General features: G+C 36.9%; 1 protein-coding gene across 8 annotated transcripts in view; it reads left to right on the top strand.

Annotated features, from left to right (window-relative positions):
* The window catches only part of Lrp1b (low density lipoprotein-related protein 1B), a 2,058,309-nt gene that overhangs the window by 1,880,262 nt on the left and 152,888 nt on the right, over nucleotides 1–25,159 (top strand). For 7 of the 8 annotated variants that reach the window (XR_374143.4, XM_006498463.4, XM_017319348.2 and 4 more), the window contains one exon: nucleotides 22,321–22,437. The exons of the other annotated variant lie outside the window; for it this stretch is intronic. Coding sequence is in view for 6 of the 7 variants with exons in the window: in XM_006498463.4 (XP_006498526.1) it covers nucleotides 22,321–22,437 (117 nt within the window). In the remaining variant the exon portion in view is untranslated. The remainder of the gene's footprint in view (nucleotides 1–22,320; nucleotides 22,438–25,159) is intronic. 8 annotated transcript variants of the gene reach the window in all.

Here is a 25,159-nt window from a genome sequence, read left to right as displayed (position 1 = left end):
AATATGGCCCAATACTTTTATTTTATAGAGTAGTAGCCTGTCACATAGAAAGGAATGTACAGAGCTTTTGTCTTTCTTTGTTGTTTGCAGTGATGCATTTATGGACTAAAAAGAGATATGTATGGACTTGATTGATGCAGATTTAGTCATGACATATCCTTTGAGATGTTTTGCTTGTGTCTAATAATTGCATTAACATGTGAATTTTATTGGTACCTTTTTTGAATTCTCATATTATATTCACCTCAAGTATTGGATTTTTTTTCTTTTCTTTCATAGCTTGCTATCTCTCTGATAAATATGGTTTTACATAAGGGGCAGCACTATTACAGGTGGCAAGCAGGCTTATTAAAAAGTGAATGAAGACATCTAACAAGGAAGTTCACTATTAAGGTTTTTAAAGACATCTGGGATTACAGCCAAACGAACACTCATGTGCTGTAAGCAGAATCTTAAAAAAAAAAAAAATCAATACCTTGCTGACGAGGCAGTCAATGAGAAAATAAGATAAAAGCTAATGTGATTATTCATTGATAGGTAGCACCGAGCTGAACTCTAAGTCAAGTAAGGGACATATTCTTTGCTGATTGATAAAATCAGATAAATGGGTAATGTGAAAGAGGAGAGAGGGAGGATCTTTATAAAAAATGTGTTAATATAGGTGTAAAATAAGCCAAATTAGGGAAAAAGTTTAAAAATAGTTCTAAAATAACAAATCATGTCATTGAAGGCCTTAGAATAGTGTCCATCTGAATCTCCCAGTAAAAAATTGTGCTTGGTACAGGAATATTATTTTTCAGTATAGAGATGTTTAAGATTTGAGGTTGAATTATAAAGTCAACCATATTTTTTTCAAATTATCTTTGGCACAATTTTATATGCACATAATTTTTGCCATTGAAGAATCTACAGGTTTAAGGCATTATACAGAAGAGGGTAGCTACTGACAAGTTCTCTATTCTATTGCAAAGGTGCTAGAGTCATGTACTATGGGGCAAGGCCCAGAGCTTAGGAGCTCAGGACATTTAGACCTGTAATTTAGTACAACATGACTTGCACTATTCATATTGTACTGTTCTGTATGCTTTTCTTATTGAATTTCTGGAAGAATTACACTAATCAAATTTTGTCTTATGTTTAGCTCACAAAAATATGTAATAAACATTATCTTTTAAGGCTCAAATATAAAATTTAAAGTAGTAATGCAAGTTCTATAACACATTCCAATAAATATTATGTATTATATGTGTGTCAATATAACAAAATCACACTATATTAACTGTGTTAAAATCAAATATAGCAATGTTGTAATGAAATATAGTTTTGACTGAGATTTTGGAAATTCTTGGTACTTCTAGTCAATAACTGTAATCAGTAAATAAAACTAACGATTTCATTAGATTCCTGTCAATGGAAATCATATATACACTTTAGTTTTACAGCTTCCCACTATGTTTTCCAAAGTTCCTTTGCTTTATTGTCACCTACTCCATTTCATCAGTACGTGCCAGGCTTCTAGATTTATAAACTCCAGAAGAGAGCCAAGAAACTATGACTGCACAGGCGAAATAACCCCGGCAATTCCAAATTATTTCGGCATCTCAATATTTTGGCATAAAGTAAAGTTGCATCCAAAAATCACTTGTTAGGAAAGTAAAGGTCCTCATATAAATACTCTTGACAAAGAATATAAGTAAGATATCAATTCTGTTCAAGCAGAGAATTTAAGAATTCTGTTGAAACCTGCCAGGCACCCTCCACTGGTGTCCCTTCTGACTTTTCCCTCCAATTATTTTATTTTATTTTATTTTACTTTATTTTATTTCACAAAGACCTTAGTAATTATTGGAGTATTGTGTGTATATATTATATAATATATGTATAGTTTTATACAATCTGTTGTAAGATTTTTTGTGTGTACATTTGGTGTGCATGTGTATGTGAAGTTCATAAATTGACACTAGCTGTCTTCCCCCCACACTCTCCACTTTACTGTTTTGAGTTAGGATCTCTCAGTGACCCTGGGGCTTATGTTTCATGTAGATTAGCCAGTCAGGGAGCTCCAGGGATTTGTCTGTCCTTGCCTCCTGAGTGGCAAATTGCAAGGGCATGGTGTCATGCTTGGCTTTTATATGTGAGTTCTATATATCTGAATTTAGGATCTCTTGCTTACATAAGAGACACTCCATAGAACCCTCTCCACTGCCCTAATAATCAGTTTCGTTTCATTTCTTCTCTATTCTTCTCTCCTCTCCTCTCCTCTCCTCTCCCCTCCCCTCCCCTCCCCTCCCCTCCCCTCCCCTCCCCTCCCCTCCCCTCCCCTCCCCTCCCCTCCCCTCCCCTCCCCTCCCCTCCCTTCCTTTCCTTTCCTTCCTTCCTTCCTTTCTCTATTTCTTTCTAGTTAGATACGCCGGGGCCTAGCAAACACATAAGTGGATGCTCACAGTCAGCTAATGGATGGATCACAAGGCCCCCAATGGAGGAGCTAGAGAAAGTACCCAAGGAGCTAAAGGGATCTGCAACCCTATAGGTGGAACAACATTATGAACTAACCAGTACCCCGGAGCTCTTGACTCTAGCTGCATATGTATCAAAAGATGGCCTAGTCGGCCATCACTGGAAAGAGAGGCCCATTGGACTTGCAAACTTTATATGCCCCAGTACAGGGGAACACCAGGACCAAAAAGTGGGAGTGGGTGGGTAGCGGAGTGTGTGTATGTGTGGGGGGAGGGTATGGGAGACATTTGGGAGAGCATTGGAAATGTAAATGAGGAAAATATCTAATTAAAAAAAGGAAAAATTAAAAGGGAAAAAAAAGATATTTTCTTTATGTATATTTCAATGTTATCCCCTTTCCTGGCTTCCCCTGCAGGAAATCCCCTATCCCCTCCCCCTGCTTCTATGAGGGTGTTCTTCCACCCACCCACTCCCGCCTCCCACGCTTGCCCTACACTGGAACATAGAGCCATCACAAGACCAAGGGCTTCTCCTCCCATTGATGCCTTACAAGGACATTCTCTTCTAAATATGCAGCTGGAGCTATGGGTTGCTCCATTCTTTGGTTGGTGGTTTAGTCACTGGGAGCTCTGAGGGGGTCTAGTTGGTTGATATTGTTGTTCTTCCTATGGTGTTACAAACCCCTTCAGCTCCTTCATTCCTTCATTCCTTCTGATTATTCCTCAAAAATATTGCTTCATGTTCCAATGCCATGCCACTCAGAAAATAACATAATTCAGTGTTTTACTATGCCCAGCACACTTCCCCAATTTTTGTGTTTTCAATTATTTTTATTTGTATTCATATTTACAGAATATTAACTCTCACATCTTCCCTTAATTTCTCTTAACAGGTTTTCTTCTAATGAACTTTTTTTTCCCAGTTTTTATTAGGTATTTAGCTCATTTACATTTCCAATGCTATACCAAAAGTCCCCTATACCCACCCACCCCAATCCCCTACCCACCCACTCCCCCTTTTTGGCCCTGGCGTTCCCCTGTACTGGGGCATATAAAGTTTGCGTGTCCAATGGGCCTCTCTTTCCAGTGATGGCCGACTAGGCCATCTTTTAATACATATGCAGCTAGAGTCAAGAGCTCCGGGGTACTGGTTAGTTCATAATGTTGTTCCACCTATAGGGTTGCAGATCCCTTTAGCTCCTTGGCTACTTTCTCTAGCTCCTCCATTGGGAGCCCTGTGATCCATCCATTAGCTGACTGTGAGCATCCACTTCTGTGTTTGCTAGGCCCCGGCATAGTCTCACAAGAGACAGCTACATCTGGATCCTTTCGATAAAATCTTGCTAGTGTATGCAATGGTGTCAGCGTTTGGATGCTGATTATGGGGTGGATCCCTGGATATGGAAGTGTCTACATGGACCATCCTTTCATCTCAGCTCCAAACTTTGTCTCTGTAACTCCTTCCATGGGTGTTTTGTTCCCAAATCTAAGGAGGGGCATAGTGCCCACACTTCAGTCTTCATTCTTCTTGAGTTTCATGTGTTTAGCAAATTATATCTTATATCTTGGGTATCCTAGGTTTGGGGCTAATATCCACTTATCAGTGAGTACATATTGTGTGAGTTCCTTTGTGAATGTGTTACCTCACTCAGGATGATGCCCTCCAGGTCCATCCATTTGGCTAGGAATTTCATAAATTCATTCTTTTTAATAGCTGAGTAGTACTCCATTGTGTAGATGTACCACATTTTCTGTATCCATTCCTCTGTTGAGGGGCATCTGGGTTCTTTCCAGCTTCTGGCTATTATAAATAAGGCTGCTATGAACATAGTGGAGCATGTGTCCTTCTTACCAGTTGGGGCATCTTCTGGATATATGCCCAGGAGAGGTATTGCTGGATCCTCCGGTAGTACTATGTCCAATTTCCTGAGGAACCGCCAGACTGATTTCCAGAGTGGTTGTACAAGCCTGCAATCCCACCAACAATGGAGGAGTGTTCCTCTTTCTCCACATCCACGCCAGCATCTGCTGTCACCTGAATTTTTGATCTTAGCCATTCTGACTGGTGTGAGGTGGAATCTCAGGGTTGTTTTGATTTGCATTTCCCTGATGATTAAGGATGTTGAACATTTTTTCAGGTGCTTCTCTGCCATTCGGTATTCCTCAGGTGAGAATTCTTTGTTCAGTTCTGAGCCCCATTTTTTAATGGGGTTATTTGATTTTCTGAAGTCCACCTTCTTGAGTTCTTTATATATGTTGGATATTAGTCCCCTATCTGATTTAGGATAGGTAAAGATCCTTTCCCAATCTGTTGGTGGTCTTTTTGTCTTATTGACAGTGTCTTTTGCCTTGCAGAAACTTTGGAGTTTCATTAGGTCCCATTTGTCAATTCTCGATCTTACAACACAAGCCATTGCTGTTCTGTTCAGGAATTTTCCCCTGTGCCCATATCTTCAAGACTTTTCCCCACTTTCTCCTCTATAAGTTTCAGTGTCTCTGGTTTTATGTGAAGTTCCTTGATCCACTTAGATTTGACCTTAGTACAAGGAGATAAGTATGGATCAATGCACATTCTTCTACATGATAACAACCAGTTGTGCCAGCACCAATTGTTGAAAATGCTGTCTTTCTTCCACTGGATGGTTTTAGCTCCCTTGTCGAAGATCAAGTGATCATAGGTGTGTGGGTTCATTTCTGGGTCTTCAATTCTATTCCATTGGTCTACTGGTCTGTCTCTATACCAGTGCCATGCAGTTTTTATCACAATTGCTCTGTAGTAAAGCTTTAGGTCAGGCATGGTGATTCCACCAGAGGTTCTTTTATCCTTGAGAAGACTTTTTGCTATCCTAGGTTTTTTGTTATTCCAGATGAATTTGCAAATTGCTCCTTCTAATTCGTTGAAGAATTGAGTTGGAATTTTGATGGGGATTGCATTGAATCTGTAGATTGCTTTTGGCAAGATAGCCATTTTTACAATGTTGATCCTGCCAATCCATGAGCATGGGAGATCTTTCCATCTTCTGAGATCTTCTTTAATTTCTTTCTTCAGAGATTTGAAGATTTAATCATATAGATCTTTCACTTCCTTAGTTAGAGTCACGCCAAGATATATTATATTATTTGTGACTATTGAGAAGGGTGTTGTTTCCCTAATTTCTTTCTCAGCCTGTTTATTTTTTGTATAGAGAAAGGCCATTGACTTGTTTGAGTTTATTTTATATCCAGCTACTTCACCGAAGCTGTTTATCAGGTTTAGGAGTTCTCTGGTATAATTTTTAGGGTCACTTTTATATACTATCATATCATCCCCAAAAAGTGATATTTTGACTTCCTCTTTTCCAATTTGTATCCCCTTGATCTACTTTTGTTGTCGAATTGCTCTGGCTAATACTTCAAGTACTATGTTGAAAAGGTAGGGAGAAAGTGGGCAGCCTTGTCTAGTCCCTGATTTTAGTGTGATTGCTTCCAGTTTCTCTCCATTTACTTTGATGTTGGCTACTGGTTTGCTGTAGATTGCTTTTATCATGTTTAGGTATGGGCCTTGAATTCCTGATCTTTCCAACACTTTTATCATGAATGGGTGTTGGATCTTGTCAAATGCTTTTTCTGCATCTAACGAGATGATCATGTGGTTTTTGTCTTTGAGTTTGTTTATATAATGGATTACATTGATGGATTTTCGTATATTAAACCATCCCTGCATCCCTGGAATAAAACCTACTTGGTCAGGATGGATGATTGCTTTAATATGTTCTTGGATTCGGTTAGCGAGAATTTTATTGAGGATTTTTGCATCGATATTCATAAGAGAAATTGGTCTGAAGTTCTCTATCTTTGTTGGGTCTTTCTGTGGTTTAGGTATCAGAGTAATAGTGGCTTCATAAAATGAGTTGGGTAGAGTACCTTCTACTTCTATTTTGTGAAATAGTTTGTGCAGAACTGGAATTAGATCTTCTTTGAAGGTCTGATAGAACTCTGCACTAAACCCGTCTGGTCCTGGGCTTTTTTTAGCTGGGAGACTATTGATAACTGCTTCTATTACTTTAGGTGATATGGGACTGTTTAGATGGTCACCTTGATCCTGATTCAACTTTGGTACCTGGTATCTGTCCAGAAATTTGTCCATTTCTTCCAGGTTTTCCAGTTTTATTGAGTATAGCCTTTTGTAGAAGGATCTGATGGTGTTTTGGATTTCTTCAGGATCTGTTGTTATGTCTCCCTTTTCATTTCTGATTTTGTTAATTAGGATTTTGTCCCTGTGCCCTTTAGTGAGTCTAGCTAAGGGTTTATCTATCTTGTTGATTTTTTCAAAGAACCAACTCCTCGTTTGGTTAATTCTTTGAATAGTTCTTCTTGTTTCCACTTGGTTGATTTCACCCCTGAGTTTGATTATTTCCTGCCGTCTACTCCTCTTGGGTGAATTTGCTTCCTTTTTTTCTAGAGCTTTTAGATGTGTTGTCAAGCTGCTAGTATGTGCTCTCTCCCGTTTCTTCTTGGAGGCACTCAGAGCTATTTGTTTCCCTCTTAGAAATGCTTTCATTGTGTCCCATAGGTTTGGGTACGTTGTGGCTTCATTTTCATTAAACTCTAAAAAGTCTTTAATTTCTTTCTTTATTCCTTCCTTGACCAAGGTATCATTGAGAAGAGTGTTGTTCAGTTTCCATGTGAATGTTGGCTTTCCATTATTTATGTTGTTATTGAAGATCAGTCTTAGTCCATGGTGGTCTGATAGGATACATGGGACAATTTCAATATTTTTGTATCTGTTGAGGCCTGTTTTGTGACCAATTATATGGTCAATTTTGGAGATATTTTATCCTTTTGTTTTAGGATAAAATGTTCTGTAGATATCTGTCAGGTCCATTTGTTTCATAACTTCTGTTAGTTTCACTGTGTCCCTGTTTAGTTTCTGTTTCCACGATCTGTCCATTGATGAAAGTGGTGTGTTGAAGTCTCCCACTATTATTGTGTGAGGTGCAACGTGTGCTTTGAGCTTTACTAAAGTGTCTTTAATGAATGTGGCTGCCCTTGCATTTGGAGCGTAGATATTCAGAATTGAGAGTTCCTCTTGGAGGATTTTACCTTTGATGAGTATGTAGTTTCCCTCCTTGTCTTTTTTAATAACTTTGGGTTGGAAGTCTATTTTATCCGATATTAAAATGGCTTCTCCAGCTTGTTTCTTCAGACCATTTGCTTGGAAAATTGTTTTCCAGCCTTTCACTCTGAGGTAGTGTCTGTCTTCCCCTGAGATGGGTTTCCTGTAAGCAGCAAAATGTTGGGTCCTGTTTGTGTAGCCATTCTGTTAGTCTATGTCTTTTTATTGGGGAGTTGAGACAATTGATATTAAGAGATATTAAGGAAAAGTAATTGTTGCTTCCTGTTGATTTTGTTGTTAAAGTTGGCATTCTGTTCTTGTGGCTGTCTTCTTTTAGTTTTGTTGAGGGATTATCTTCTTGTTTTTTCTAGGGCGTGGTTCCCGTCCTTGTATTGGTTTTTTTCTGTTATTATCCTTTGAAGGGCTGGATTCGTGGAGAGATAATGGGTGAATTTAGTTTTGTCGTGGAATACTTTGGTTTCTCCCTCTATGGTAATTGAGAGTTTGGCTGGGTATAGTAGCCTGGGCTGGAATTTGTGTTCTCTTAGTGTCTGTATAACATCTGTCCAGGCTCTTCTGACTTTCATAGTCTCTGGTGAAAAATCTGGTGTAATTCTGATAGGCTTGCCTTTATATGTTACTTGACCTTTTTCCCTTACTGCTTTTAGTATTCTATCTTTATTTAGTGCATTTGTTGTTCTGATTATTATGTATCGGGAGGAATTTCTTTTCTGGTCCAGTCTATTTGGAGTTCTGTAGGCTTCTTGTATGTTCATGGGTATCTCTTTCTTTTGATTTGGGAAGTTTTCTTCAATAATCTTGTTGAAGATGTTTGCTGGTTCTTTGAGTTGAAAATCTTCATTCTCATCCACTCCTATTATCCGTAGGTTCGGTCTTCTCATTGTGTCCTGGATTTCCTGGATGTTTTGAGTTAGGATCTTTTTGCATTTTCCATTTTCTTTGATTGTTGTGCTGATGTTCTCTATGGAATCTTCTGCACCTGAGATTCTCTCTTCCATTTCTTGTATTCTGTTGCTGATGCTCGCATCTATGGTTCCAGATTTCTTTCCTAGTGTTTCTATCTCCACTGTTGCCTCACTTTGTGTTTTCTTTATTGTGTCTACTTCCCTTTTTAGGTCTTGGATGGTTTTATTCAATTCCATCACCTGTTTGGTTGTGTTTTCCTGCAATTCTTTAAGGGATTTTTGTGTTTCCTCTTTAATGTCTTCTACCTGTTTGGTTATGTTTTCCTGTAATTCTTTAAGGGATTTTTGTGTTTCCTCTTTAATGTCTTCTACTTGTTTAGCAGTGTTCTCCTGTATTTCTTTAAGTGAGTTATTAAAGTCCTTCTTGATGTCCTCTACCATCATCATGAGATATGCTTTTAAATCCAGGTTTAGCTTTTCAGGTGTGTTGGGGTGCCCTGGACTGGGCGAAGTGGGAGTGCTGGGTTCTGATGATGGCCAGTAGTCCTGGTTTCTGTTAGTAAGATTTTTACGTTTACCTTTCGCCATCTGGTAATCTCTGGAGTTAGTTGTTATAGTTGTCTCTGTTTAGAGATTGTTCCTCTGGTGATTTTGTTACACTATATCAGCAGACCAGAGAGACTAGCTCTCTTCCCTGAGTTTCAGTGGTCAGAGCAGTCTCTGCAGGCAAGCTCTCCTCTTTCAGGGAGGTGCACAGTTATCTGGTGTTTGGACCTCCTCCTGGCCGAAGATGAAGGCCCAACACAGGATTTTTCCCAGAAGCTGTGTTGCTTTGGCCTGCAGACTGCCCGCTGTGGAGTCCCATAATCAAGGTGGCCCCCGCGAAACGTGAGGCAGAAGCCTCACGGGCTGTGCGGACACCTGTGCTCTGACCAGGAAGGTGGCAGGTTGTCTGGAGCCGAAAATGGCGCCGCCTCAGAGGCTCTGTAGCTCTCGCCTGTTCCAGAAGCTGCTGGCCCCTTCTAATGAACTTTAAAAAATTCTTGCAACTCTCTCACTTGACCTTTAGCATATAATCTCAGTGAGATCAAGGCTTCATTTTTGTATTGATTGTTGTCATACACCTAAGAGTTCATAACCCTGTGCTAATGATAGTAGACAACAATATGTTTTTGCTAAATAAAGGATCTTAAGTTTTGACCCCAGAATTACAACTGACCTTGTAGAAAAGTGAGTACAAGTAGTATGTTGGAGAGATGATTCTAGAAGATGTTAGTAAAATTGAATGGCCATAAATCTGGGAAGGGAAGAAAATCTATAGAAACTATAGTACTGAACAACTTACTGAGAAAATGGACTTACTGGGAAAATCTGGGAGGCGGTATAGTAACATAGACTAATTCAAATAACTTGAGAAGAAAGGAAGAGGAACACTTTATTCAGTATGCCAATTGGATGCTTCAGAGAAAGGAAGAGAATTATTGTTCTTGAAAATGATTTCAATGCTGGACTCTGGAGGAGTTTCAGAAGGTTTTTGTGTATTTGTCTGTAGATAGGTAATGAACATAACACACATCATCTATATAAAAGACAACTAAGTACTTGGGGTTTCAAGTATCATAATCTTTATACTTGGGGTAACCAAAATATCTCAGGATGTTATCCTTATGCTCTTTCTACTATGTATACCAAACATAATATTTGTCTTGGACTGAAATTAGAGTTAAAAACACATTCACCTTAAAGGAGTCAAACAACAACAACTACAACCAAAGATAATCTAAAAAAATAAACAAATCTGCGTACTCTGAGGAGTGTAAGGCTTCCCAGACATGGCTTATGATTAGGTGTAGTCTAAGACCTAGCTCAAGGCCATGCACTGTCATATACCATAACTGATAAACTGCCTTTGTGGATTTCACTCTGCCTTTATTTGTATTCTTAAAATAGCATTCTGATAGTCAGTATTCTGCTTGCTTAAGTAAACTAAAATATAAAGATAAAAGGTGTTCTCACATGGAGACCTTAAGTAGGTCACTAGAAAATAAAACTGGTACCAAAACGAATTTACAAAGCCATGCTTTTGTTTCAAGAGCCTGTTCTCTGACAGAAAGTAACATACTAGCATTATGCACAACATGTATTGTGATATTTGCGGCATGAGAAAGAAAACTTTTTTGTAGACATATACTAAATGCTTTGTCTGTAAGGAAAAATAAATGTATAATTAAATGCTTCCCAGGATTTATTTTTCTGAGTAGATGTTGAAATAATTTAGTATAAAATAAGTATCTGCCCTTAACTGGCATAGAGGCCTTTCTATTTTAAGATTTGTTTCTTACAAGATACATCTTTGTATTAAGGTTATTTGACTTTGGCAGTTGTCTCATGCCTCTGGCAACTCCAACAATTAGGGTCTACACTGCAACACAGGCTTCACTTTCACAGTTTCATCAATTTCTTTTCTCACAGTCTTTTTCTATGCTCAGGTCCTTGCAAGGGCCTCCTAGCCTTAACAGAATTGTTATATCTATATCTATATCTCTCTCTCTACATATATATCTGTATACATAGATATATCATAATTCGCACACACACACATTATTTATATAAATAATGTGTGTGTTTGTGTGTGTGTGTGTGTGTGTATGTGTCACTCTTTGATTTTCCTACATACAATATGGAAGAATTTTCCAATTTGAGATGGCCCTCGAATCACATGAGCAACTGATCCTTTGTTTAGTTACTTCCTAGGAACAAACAACTTTTAGGCTTTCTTTCAAAATTTGGAAGCTAGCTGGACAGGATCTTGCACTGAGGACTCACCTCCCTCTGTTGCAATAGATTAGGAGTCTTCTCCTTAATTCTGATATTCTCTTTACTGATCTTTCCATACATGCTTTGAATGTAACATTGAGTTTCATATTATACTTTCCGCTCTCCAAAATATAAATTTTGTGCTTCTTTTACCCACAGTTGTGTTTTTTTACTGCATAGCTACATAAGCATCATTTCCGTAAAACACCACAAATAAAATATTTTTGTTAGCTTTTCCCTAATTCAACCACAGGGGGCAGCTGTTTCTGTCCACTGGTTGGGTGCAAATATTTGCATCTGACTCTTTTAGCTGCTTGTTGGGTCTTGTGGAGTACTGTTGTGATAGGTCCCTTTTTGTGAGCACTCCATAGCTTCAGTAATAGAGTCAGGTCTTGGGACCACCCTTGAGCTGGACACCACTTTGGGCCTGTGGCTGGATCTTCTTTTCCTCAGGCTCCTCTCCATTTTCATCCCTGTAATTCTTTCAGACAGAAACAATTATGGGTCAGAGTTGTGACTGTGAGATGGCAACCCCATCCCTCACTTGATAATCCTGTCTTCCCGCTAGAAGTCTGCTCTATAAGATCTATAGGGAGCTATTATAGTGCATATCATCTAAGATCCCTCCCTTTGAGTCCTGAGAGCCTCTTACTTTCCAGGTCTTGGTGTATTCTGGAGGGTTCCTCCAACCTCTTACGTCCCAAGGTTGCCTGTTTCCATTTTTTCTGCTCACCCTCAGGGCTTCAGTCCTTTTCTCTCATACAATACCATATTAGGTTCTTCTCTCCCACCCACGATCTCCCCCATCCACTTTCTCTCCCAGTTTCCTCCGTTCCTGCCCACTTGTGATTGCTTTCTTCTCCCTCCAGAGTGGGATTGAGGCATCCTCACTTAGGCACGTCAGCTTGTTGACCTTTTGAGTTTTGTGGTAGGTATTCTGTACTTTTTTTTTTTTCTAATATCCACTCATTAGCAAGTACATATCATGCAAGTCTTTTTGGGTCTGAGTTACCTCACTCAGGATGATATTTTCTAGTTCCATCCATTTGCCTGCAAAACCCAGAATGTCCTCGTTAATAGCTGAGTAATATTCCACTGTGCAAACATTTTCTGCATTCATTCTGCTGTCGTAGGACATCTGGGTTGTTTCCAGATTCCTAACATTGGTTAAAAGGAACTTTAAGAAAGCAACACAAGGAAGGAAAGATCTTTTGATTTGATTTGGGTTTTTTTTTTTGTTTTTGTTTTTTTGTTTGTTTGTTTTGTTTTGACTCATTGTGTTTAATGTTTCCTTATATTTCTATAGATTTTTGGCCCATGGAAGAATGAACTTCATGGTGGGGAATTTGTGATAGAATAAAGCTTACCTGGAATGAATGGAGGGAGAGGAAAGGGAGGGGGGAGGAGGGAGGAGGGAGGAGGGAAGAGGGAGGGAGAGAGAGAGAGAGAGAGAGAGAGAGAGAGAGAGAGAGAGAGAGAGAATACTCTTCCGAGTTGGTCTTACCTCCCTAACATTCTAATTCCTTCCAATAATGCCATCAAATAATAAATTTATCAGGGAAATTATTCCTATATAGAATCCTTCACTAAGTATTTTCCCATCAATGACTGGATATATGAGCCCAAAGGCAAGCCTTTAACACATGAATCTAGTGAGGACAGTTTATATCCAAACTTTAGCATACAAGATGCACCACTAGGGTGTAGTAGAGCTATAGTATGGCAATTGATACAAAGGGATAACTCAGTGCATGCATTTTCACAGACTTCTAGATAAATATTACTTTATATACACCCTAAACTGATATAGAATAATAATACGATATTGAAATCTACATCTATCAAATTTAGGGGCTTCTTGAAAGTCTTCCTTATTACTATTGCTCAGTAATAATGAGCTCACACTTAAGACAGACTGTAAGTTCAATGTGGTATATATTTACTGTTTTCAAGTTAGAGTAGATGAATAAAATTAGTCAGAAAACATTAATGCATATATTCTGCCAGTATGCTACACATGGGAAAGATTCCAGTCAAGTTTTTCATTTCCAGTTGCTTCTACTCTCCTTTGCTGCTTCCTTCTGATTCCAATTAGAATCTGTTCATCAGAAAGTGTGAACTCAGTGCTTTTGACTCTCAGAGGTAGACACTCTATATAGTTGCAATCAACTCATCATTTAAAAATATAGGCTCGCTTTTTAATTACCTCAAGTGTATTTGCTGTGGTTTTCAAAGAACACAAAATAAGTTTTGGAAAAATGTAGGCAAACTTATCTGTCTGTTACCTAGTTGAATGGACAGAGATAGAATTCCTGAAATATTATTACCGGAATCTGTAACTGATGCTCAAGAGGACTATGAAGAACCCATGCTTCTGTATTATGGAAATTCTATTCCTCTGCTTTTGTGATTCAGAAATGCAAATCTCTTTGTAAAATATCCCTGAACAATTTGCCGAGGCTACAGATTTCTGAGCAGAGGAAGTTGAGTGGAGTAGCAAGGATTTTGTAGACAAAATACAAGGACAAAAGATGAAAATATAACTACTTTATTTTCTCCCACCACCAGTTCACAAGGCAAAATACTACAATACAACATTTAAATACAAAAATTATAACAAATTCTTCTCCAGAATGATAGCATTACAGAATTCAATTTGACACTTTCTAAAAATGAGTAGTGCAAATTTAAAAAGTTCCCACTGACAATTACATTACATTGAAATGACATGCTATTTAGAAAATGTCATTATTAGAGTTTCTCCAGAGCTGACTCATTCCCGATTCACCTCTTTATAAAAATAAAATATGCCATTTGTCATTTATTTTACTTGTAAGCCTACCTACTTACTATCATAATAATAGAGAGAAAAATAAATGTCAAAAGCAAAATATAAATCCTTGGATCCAAGATGGATTAGCTAAAATTGGAATTGTTACTCTCAACTTCTAGAACAGCCATACATCCTTCTACTACCCTTGAAAAAATAGATTGTGTACATAAGTGCTTATTGAAGAATATTATCCCAGTTGATGAGAGAGAGATTAACATGAAATTAATTTTCAGAGCTAAAAAAAAAAAAAAAACCAACAGAAACTTGAACATTCTCAATGTTCAAGTATTTTAAAGGCTGTAGTAGAGTGTTTCATGTAGACAATGTGCTCAAAGATCACTTATTACTCAACTCTACCAGGAGAAAATTAGCAGGAATTACTGTTTCTTTCCTTTAAAAAGGATTATTTAAAAACAAGAATAGGGCCCCAGACAATAGGGAGATAGTGAAGTGCTAATGGAAGACCCACAACGCGAGGACTCCCCCACGTTCTGACTCAGGAGAGGCGACACCCCAAAATCACCCACAAGAAAAGGTCTTGTTGCAAACTGCAAGAGGATTTGTATTCAAGAGCGCTCTCCGGCCCACGGTCATACACCACGCAGGGGTAGAGGACTGTGGCGACCCGAGTAGCTGGATAATGGGGTATTTAAAGGAAGAAACCACAACTCAAGGAGGTGGGAAGGGCGTTGTTAGAAAATACCAAAAATACCAGTTAAGAGTCACAAGGAAGTGCAAAGCTACAAGAGTCACAAGGAATACCTGGAAATTGTGAGGGTTATTTCTCAAAACAGTTTCTAAGAGCCCCTAACAAAAGCACATTTGCATAGCGGGTTCCGGCAATGGTCAGGGTGACTTTCTTTGAATGAGCACTCTTTGAACCCAGGAAGCGGGTTGGTAGAGGAATGTCGCTATCTGTTTTATGATTAGCATACCTTTACAAAGGCCACATTCCCAAGCCTGGGCCTAAAGGCCTAGAATTCTGTTTTTACTTTGTTATACTTTCACTTTCCACAAAGGGTGGGCTTGGAGGCTGGGGTATAGAGATTTATATATAGGAGCCAGGGAAGAGTGGGGGCAGGGAGAAAGACCAAGAGAAAATTAATTGTCCCATCAAAGCAAATATTTCAATTAATGGTTCTTAATTCATTAGACAAACAACCGTAATAAAGTCTTTGAGGGACTCTCAAACGTCCTTTTGAAGAGTTAAATGCCAAGCCTGCAGTGATTCAGCATTCTTATCTCCAATACATCCACACAACAGCCCACTGAGCTCTGAGAACTCAGTAGATTTTCCTGGCCAAAGTTCAGATACTACCAAAATCCCCCTCCAAACACAGGATCAGGTCTGTCACATTACCCCACTTATGATATCAGTTAATGTCTTAACTAGGGTTTCTTGGAAATGAAGGGTTTCTTTTAACTTATAACTTTTCTGTTGTCCTAGGAAATCATATGTTCTGAAGCATAAGGCGCAGTCATTAGCAGCTTGCTCTCCATGGCTTTCTCAGCCTGCCTTCTTATAACACCCAGAACTACCAAACCTATTGTGTCACTTCCCACAATGAACTTGGCCCAACCACATCCATCATCAATCAATTGTAGTTTTCTGTGATAATCTTCATTTGCTGGAAAATGGGGTGGCAGCTATACTTATCTTTGGCTATAAAGATAAGTCTTAAAATATAATAAGTTAATTAAAGTTACTAACAAAGTGGTAACTGTAGATTCTTTTCTAAGATCCATGACTTCACTAGCCAAGCGAAGCTGCCTGGTTTTCTAGTACCAGGCATAATTTCTCTCTTGTTGAATGGGCCTTAAGTCCAATTAGACAAAGTGCTGGTTGCAATCAAATTGTGAGTGTCTCTTATTACACCTTTTTTGCATATCTTGCCATGTTGCAATTGTGGTTCATATATGCTGTAGTGAGGGTAGAACTGTTTAATTCTTTCCTTTCCTTAGTAGTTTGCATAGTTTTTTTTTTTTTTTTTCTGGAAGCATGGAAACTAGATTCCAGAAATGATGTTGTCAGTTCATATGAGTTTTGTGTCCAAAGTTTACAGTCTTAAGCAATAGAGGCTCATTGACAACCTCTGAGAAGCAACAATAATCTATATTGTTTTGTGAGTCAACTAAGCAACTTTGATTAACCATTAGAAAGGAGGTTTTTGATGCCTGGTACTAGAACTTTTGTTAGTTTTTGGCTTTTATTGAACGCATCATCAGTACAAGTGTCTAACTTTATTTAGGACATATCCACTTATATACATATATTTGTACATGTACATATATATATGTATACATATACTCATAATTTTATATGTATGTGCTTAGGAGATTATAAATTGTGTGTATATGGGCATATAAAGGCACATACATTTATAGATATATGGAAAAGAAGTTAACATGCCAATAAGGGGCACTGGAGGGATTCAGGATAGGCTAGCTGGAAGCATCTGGAGGAAGAAAAGTTATTGGATAGAGTAACGTAAATCTATTTCAACTAAAAACACATTAAAAGTCATCAATCAAAAATGTACCATGGGTTTGCCCACAGGCCAGTGTTTGTGGTTAGGTTCTCATTTAGGATTCTTCCTTCCACAATGACTCTAGCTCGTTTCCTACTGACATAAAAATATTCTTCAACCTAATTTTCTACACCTTATACTGTTACTACTTTTTGAGGTCTGTCTCTGTAACTCCTGCTTACCAAAAGACAATAAAAGTGCTTTTATTATTCCATATAATTTTATAAACTTGGTATCACTTAAATATAATTTAGGTATGCATTAAGGTTTAATTGAAGTATGTTTGTAATTTTAATAAAATTTGTTAAGGATTTCTTCTTCCTATTAAATTGAATGGGAATTGTTATTGGAAACTTACTGAGCTTAAGTATTATAATTCTGGAATCATTCCCTTAATATTATATCCCTTTAATTATCTTCCCTTTATTAACAGTTCTTTTAATGATATATTGCACATTCTCCTGCTTTTTCAGTATTATATAATTACTCTACATCAATGATATCTGACATCTGAATTATATATGTAGCCTCAAAAATAACCATAGAGTTGTGATACTTGAGGAATCAATTCTATATAAAGTAAGAGAAATGGTCAGTATAACTGAGGTTTGAAATCACTGGGTAGAGTGCATCTATATTTCCTAGAAATCATTCAGTTTCTTTCAGCAATCTTTTGTAATTTCCCTTATGAGGAACTTTCATACACATATAAGTATATGTTATATGTGGATGTATCTCTTTTCTATTACATTTCTATATCCATTCAGCTCTTCCATGCTCTATGAATTCCTTTCGTCCAAGAGATACTTAAATTTCTCTTTCACTGCTTCCCAGACAATCCTCCAGTTTTTGCTCCCAGAGGCATCACTGTGCAGTCGCTGATTTCTTTTATCTCTTTTCAGACATGTGTATATGCAAAAGTAATGCCGTATAGAGTGCAAACACATTGTTGTCTGCCTGAGAATTCCTTACTCTACCGTTCTGGGATGACTTTATGTGTAGCAGTACCTCTCAGTTTATAGGAAAACTTTCAAGAAGTTTTAAATTCTATAATATTTCTGCCATCTTCCTGATGCCAAAGTGTGGGAAGAATTATTGTACCACTACAACTGAAGTCTTCTAATTAATGATGAAACACTTTACATAGTGAGAATTGATGTTAGTGTGAAGTACTGTAGTGTGAAGTGTGTGTGTGTATACACACACACACACACACATATATTGCTCAAGGTTTGCTTGATAGAATCATCAAGCTCTATTTACTAAATACTGATTTTATGTGGATCCCATCATAAAAAGAGTCTTTATGTAAGCTCAACCTTAGACCTTACAACACATTCCAACTCAGTGGATGATATGGAATGTACTGAACTGGTATAAGCCTTGTCTTTTTATCATGGTTGTAGCAAGGTAAGGGAATTTCCTACTTGGCAGTTATGCAATAGGTTGACATTTGCTTGGTACATTTTTATTGGCTAGTAGTGATTTCAGCTTGGTATGAACAATGGTTGCTAACTTAATTAATCTAATTTGAGACATTAGACACTTTTCCCTTAAGAACTGACTTGTTGCTGAAAGTAGTGGAGTGGTTGTCTGTTTCAGGCAACTGTGGTTGTTGCCAGTTTGACATGATTCTTGGAACAAATTGGGGTTTTTCTAGTAGTCAAGTATATTCTAAGGGCAAGGTAATCATAAAACGGAGTCTGAAAGCAAAATGGTTTTGTAATATTAAATTTGGTCCTTCATAAGTGTGAATGTCACACTTCAGGGACTTGGGCCCTGAACTGAATAAAGGAAGAGAAAGCAAGCTGAACACCAGCATTCCTCTATTTGATTCTAGATAATGGCAGCTCAATGTAATGAGCTGCTGTGTCCTCCTACAGAATGTCTTTATTGCCATGATGGACTGTGAATCCAAAATATACTTTCCATTTTTTTACTTGAAGTATATTGTCAGAATCTTTGACACAAGGAAGAAAAGTAAATAATACATAGAAAAGGTACCAGGAAGTGAGGGGTATTGCTGTGATGAACTTGTGTTGTAAGTTTCTGGAACTTCTTTGAGGAATGCATATGGAAAGTTTTGCAGCTGTGGTCATGAGAGTTCCTAGAATTCTCTGAGCAGAATTTAGTGCCCCCTCTCTTCAGAGTTTAGAGGAACAGAAAACTAAAAGAAATGGGAACACCCGAGTCCTAATGCATGAGACTGCCGAGAGCAAGCCTTTACTCAGAACTTGAACACAGCCCATTAGAGTTATGTTCTGGCAAAGAGTCTTGTGTTAATCTTCCTTGTCCTGAGCTGATTGTGTTGGTTAATATTTATAATCAACATGAAACGATCAAGGATTTCTTAAGATTCAAGCTTTTGCACTTGTCTGTGTGTGATTTCCTAGAGTGGCTTAATGGAAGTTTAAAAACACACCCTTGATATGGATATTGTAATTCCATGATCTGAGATTCTGGGTTGCATACAAAGGATAAGGTACACTGAACACAAGCATCCATTGCTTTCTGCTTTCTACGTGTGTGTGTGTGTGTGTGTGTGTGTTTGTGTGATATATGTATACATTGACCAGATGCCTCATGCCTCTGCCACTCCATATTCCCTATCATGGATTGTACCCTCATAAGGTATGCCAAATAAACCCTTCATTAACTATCCAAGTTGATTTATAAGAGGTTTTATCACACTAATAAGAAATACAAGTAGTATATCTGTTATATCTTGTGATATATGTACTATAGTACATACAATCATGGGATTTTTTTAATTGTTTGACAAGGCTACATTATTTGCCATTATATGGTTTTCGTATTTGTCATAGCTGAAGTTCAAATATTTGAAAGTAAATCTACATGGTCTTATACAGACACCAACTAAAGTTTCTCCAATATCATTTCTGTATGGCTTCAGTGGAAATTCCACTGAGATCTATATTTTAAATTAATTTCAAACAATAATGCTAATACCATAATATAAAAATAAATTTAAATTGATTTTGAGAAAACTCAAAAATTACTAATTCAAACTGGAATTAAGCTAACCTTATATTTTCTTTAGGGAGATTTTTTTCCATGCCTGGAGCTGCTAACATAATTTTAGGTCACAGTGCTAATTTTTGTCTCATTCTGATCTTCTTCAATATATACACATTCACTTTAAAAACATGATCTAAATTAATTAAACAAGATATGTTAAAGGATAAATAAAAATAATGTTTATACAGAGATCCATATTCTAGAGGAATTTTAATTGTCAAAATAAAATAATTATGTAAATTGTTTATTACCAAGGTTCATTGTCAGTCATTAATTGTATCCCAGTAGTGTTAGCATATTTCATTATTGACTAAATGTGTATAGAATACTATATTAAAATTCTGGAAGTCAGTCTTTAAATAATAGAGTAGGGAAACAATATAAACCACTAAGCACAGCTCCTGCTGCTGGCACAAGTTAGCTTCTGAGCAATCACACGACCCAGGCAGGAAGTATAGGATGGAAGTACGGACAGTAGGACAGTACTTTTCTGTCTTTTTTTTTTTTTTTCAGAAAAAAATTGCATTTAAATTCTAGCATAAGAATTCCTTCTGTAAACTGTTTCAGGAGCGCTAGCTGAATATAAAGTCCTGTTTTGCTGTTGCACTTCTTTGTAAGACTGGGGAGATTACTTTAACTTTCTGATGCTTATGTTTCTCCTTTTCTTAATTAAAAGCAATAATCCTTCATTAGGATATTATGAGAATAGAGAGTGTTCGGTTTTATTGAAATGCTTAGCCAGGAGCGGGGCTGAGTTCAGAATAGATATTTACTATTTAATTTTCTAAATTGTGCCTAAATCACTTGGCTTTTCATTACCAATTGGACTTCAAAGTTTATGTTGTGCATTTTTAGAATGCAGAGTAACAACCCTCACCAAATACATATTGCCATTTTCAGCTCACTTATTTTAGAAATCTAAAAACATAAGCTTTTTTGTCAATCTCAAGTGTGGCTCTACAACTCAGCTTTCTAATGAGTGTAACAAATATCAGACAGTAATAACAAGGGAAAGGAAAAAAAGATTCCATATCTGGCCCCATTGTTTCTAGGCCAATTGGTGGTGAAAGCCTAAAGGAAGATGGTAAAGGAGTCAGCAAGTGGTTCACCTCCTGCTGTTCATATACTCAGACAGGGAAGTAGCCAGGCACAAAATATACCCTTTAAATTCAGGAGCAGCTGAGACCCAAGCTTTCAGTATATTAACCTCTCCAAGAACACGTTCTATACCTAATTTAACAAAGTTTGAGGAGTTGATCTACATGTATCGTGAAAGAAAAACATGTCCTTAGCTGGGCTTTCAGTTTATAATTGTTAATGAATATCTGAGTTTATTTTCCAGTACAAGGAAAAGGCACTGTTCAATTATAACCATCATTAGAACACAACTTCATGAGCTTTTACAAAGAGCAGTGCAATTTTAAAGCCACTGGCTTACACATGGCGTATGTAGATGCCATATGTGAGAACTGTATAAGCTCTCATTGAAATTTATGTTTCTATGGCTTATGTCTCTCATATGAATTTGAACTCAACATAAATAAGGTACTAAATCAAGAGTAAACATAGACCTGGTTATAGCATTTGCCATGCCAGTTAAAGGTATCATAAGTTCACTAGAGTCTTAAACTTGAGCAAGTTTCTGTTGGTTTTATGTATGTGCAGTCACAGTCTTGATAATCTTTCTCCTTAGACTGCAGGGAATTGTTTGAATGTAGGACAGCATCTTGCAAAAATTCTAGCTTTGTACACATACCAGAAGTCATTAATACAGGTTGAGCATCCCAAATTTGGGAGTCTAAAGTCTGAAATGGTTCAATTTGTACAAAATTATGATCATGACTTTGATATCATGGGAAGAAAATTTCACAACTGACTTCACATAGCAGATTCAGGTCACAGCTATATAAAACCTTTTTTGCATATAATATAGAATACATTTACTTTCATATTATATTATTTTTCTTATGTATGGGTGTGAAAAATAAAGTAATTTGAGTTTACCCTTGAGAGCAATATAAGAGATAAGTCATTATGCTTATACAGGTATAAAAATCTAAACATATCAGAAACATAAAATGTTTCTCATCCTAAGCTGCTTGGAAAGAATATATCCACCATACAATAATTTTATGAGTGGATCATAACCAGGACTGACCAATAACATGCAGCTAACAACAGGCAGGTTATATACACATTGATGGATAGTATATAATTATAAACTCATTATGATTATAAGGTTATTTTGAAATAGGATCGAGTAACTCCTCAGTTTTATTAATAATGATTTATTTTGCTACATTATATAGAAGCAGAGTGGGTATCAGAAAGAAAAGTAGAGTTTGGAACAATGTTGACATTATTTTTCCTGACAGAATGGTATAGACATCGCTTGTTGGTTTAATTGATTTCTAATTATCCAATTGTAATGTGGAACAAGTGCAAAAGGTCAAGTGGTCTCAGCACTCAAGCTCGTTTTCCCCTTGGTATGCTTCTCTGTCAGTAACTGAATTAAAGTTGATGAGATGTGATGATATGCTGTGCTATGCATTGACGTTGTAGTTAGACCATTGTAAGGGTGTCTTAATGGAAGCCAAGCACATAAACCTGGGTCCTTTCATTATAGATAAAAAGACTTGTGGACCTCATGAGTTCCAGTGTAAGAACAACAACTGTATTCCAGATCACTGGCGATGTGATAACCAGAATGACTGCAGTGATAATTCTGACGAAGACAACTGTAGTAAGTGAATCTTGCCTAATGACCTTGCAAGCCTGTCAGCCCGGCCAATAAGCAGGATGGCAATTTAATTCTCAGTTAAGGTGAAATTTGGACCTCTCTGTCGTGAAGCTCACATTTTTATACATATATTCACATTTGGACAGAATATTCAGAATAAATTGTCCTGACTCTTAAAGGATAAAATGACTGGAGTGCTTACCCCGGGAGTTATTTTCTTTCAGCTCTAAGAATTGGTAGGAGAGTATCATGAGGTTTAATGCAGTCCATTAGTATGCAATGAAGAAAGCCCTTGATGCAAGTTCGTACAATGAGCTGACTGATGTGCAGACAGCACAACACATATCAAGTTTAACGGATGCTATTCATTCCATTTCTGCCTCAATCCTTTTACACTACAAATTCATTCAAGAGCATCTTTCAGTGAGTTATCATTTATCCTCTCTGGAATAGTGAACACCACATGCATGCAGGATGCTTTTCTCAGAAATTAGTATAACACTGGTGGCATCTGCTTGCTGAACATTTATGCAATAATTTTAATACCAATAATTATCCAATAATCATATTTTAGAACTGAGGCAGAGCGCCTGACATATGGTTTTCTCAGCAAAATTCTTACCAATGCTTTTATATATAAGCAAAAGTTAATATTAACATAGTTAAAATAAAAAGCAAATTACATTCATTAAATATTTATATTTTGTTCCTTTCTAAAAGGATATGAAGCAGATGGGTAACAATAATATCTCCTCTTCATTACATTGGATTAATAGCATTTATTCACAGGAGACAATGACATAATTTACATAATAATACTTTCTTTGAAGGAAGGCTTATAGTTGGTAGAGTGAAAACCTCAGAGAAACTCTTGGATATTCTGCCTGAAAAACATGTACCAATATTTCGAATAACTTTTGGAGGAGTGGGGATTATGCCTGACAATGCAATCATTTAAAACATCTGAATGTGGGATCACCTGTAGATATTACTTTACATATATAATCTCAGTGGATCAGAGTTTTTAAACGTAGAGAAAATTGCATGGACTTATTAGGGATTTAGATTCATTAAAACAGCACTTAAAACCACATTTGAACAGAAAGATCTTATAAGGTATATTCAGTGACTGAAATAAAAATCAGATGAATTTATGATGATACTAGTAAAAGAAAGATAAATTTAAAATATAAGAATGTACATACCCGATGTTCTAGATATTTCTCAGATTTCTTTTATGTGCTTAGTCTTAATCGTTTAGATTCCTTGAGCAAACATTCTGTTTCGAAAGATACTGAGGACAAGAGAAGTGACCTTGGAAATAGAACACTTCGTGGAGTTTTCCTTTTCCCTTCTTTACTGCTTATAACTAGACATTGAACCAAGGGAACTATACATTCTAGGCTAATTCTCTATTTCATCTTACATTGATTTTGAGTCAGAATTTCACTAAATTGGTCAAACTGGCCTTAAATGCACTTTGTTGTCCAAGCAGCCCTTGGACTTATCATCTTCCTGCCTCACCATCAAAAGTACCTGGTATTAAAATCCTGTATCATCAGACTCAGACAAGGTAGATCTTTGTTCACTAAGTTGTTGAAATTGTAAAAGAAATCAGATTATTGTTCTAGTAAGAAATGGAAAAGAAGAAGAGGGGTTGAGATTGATTGCCTCTGAGTTAGCTGAGCATCCCAAAGTAGATGAAAATTTTGCTCAGAAATTTAAAAGCCAGCTTGTGGCAACAGAAAGGTGATTGTACTCTGACTTCCCTAGTCACTGACAACATGCCCATTAAAGAAGAATAAAGGAGCTGTTAGGTGGTGCATGCCTTTAATCCAAAAACTTGGGAGGCAGAGGCAGAGGCAGAGGCAGGTGGATCTTGTTAGTTTAAAACCAAGGCCAGCCTGCACTACAGAGTGAGTTCCAGGGTTATACAGTAAAACTCTATTCTGAGAAAAGAAAGAAGAAAAGAGGAGAAGAAGGAAGAGAGAGGGGGGGAAGAGAGGGGAGAGAGGGGGAGAGAGGGGGAGAGAGGGAGAAAGAAAGAAAGAAAGAAAGAAAGAAAGAAAGAAAGAAAGAAAGAAAGAAAGAGAAAGAAAGAAAGAAAGAAAGAAAGAAAGAAAGAAAGAAAGAAAGAAAGAACAAGAGAGAGAGAGAAAAAAAAGCAAAGAAAGAAACAAAGAAAACTATAAAAGTCCATTTCAAATAGTTTTATATTTATTCTGGTTTTATTGTCTAAGACAAGGAATATTGACATTTCAGAGGACATACAACAATATATAAGAATAAATTATAATACAGTTGTGATGAATGAAACCAGAAGATCTTATATGTTAATACAAGTATCACATTATATTAACATGTCAAATCCATAATGGTTATAAGGATGAAGGGGTCTAGAGTCACCAATATGGTTTTGAAGTTTGAACATTTGAAAAATCTACACTGAATGAACGAGAATCGAATGACACATTTAAGCAATATAAATGCTATTAGTTCTACATGAGCAAAATTTTATCAGTGAAGGAAATCATTGCCAAGAGATTAGAAATATAGAAACTAAGTTTAAGCAAATGTTACTCTGTTAAAATGTGATCAATATATTTCCAGTTTCTGATATTAAAGCTAGTGTAAATATATGTTTATATACACAGCATTATTCAAACACATATGCACGGTGTATTAGGTATATAATTCCTAATTTTACATGTACATACTCATAAAT

This window comes from Mus musculus, chromosome 2, assembly GCF_000001635.26.
Source record: "Mus musculus strain C57BL/6J chromosome 2, GRCm38.p6 C57BL/6J".
Lineage (NCBI taxonomy): Eukaryota > Metazoa > Chordata > Mammalia > Rodentia > Muridae > Mus > Mus musculus.
Note: the sequence above shows the minus strand (reverse complement) of the source record. Positions and strands in the feature narration are given on the sequence as shown.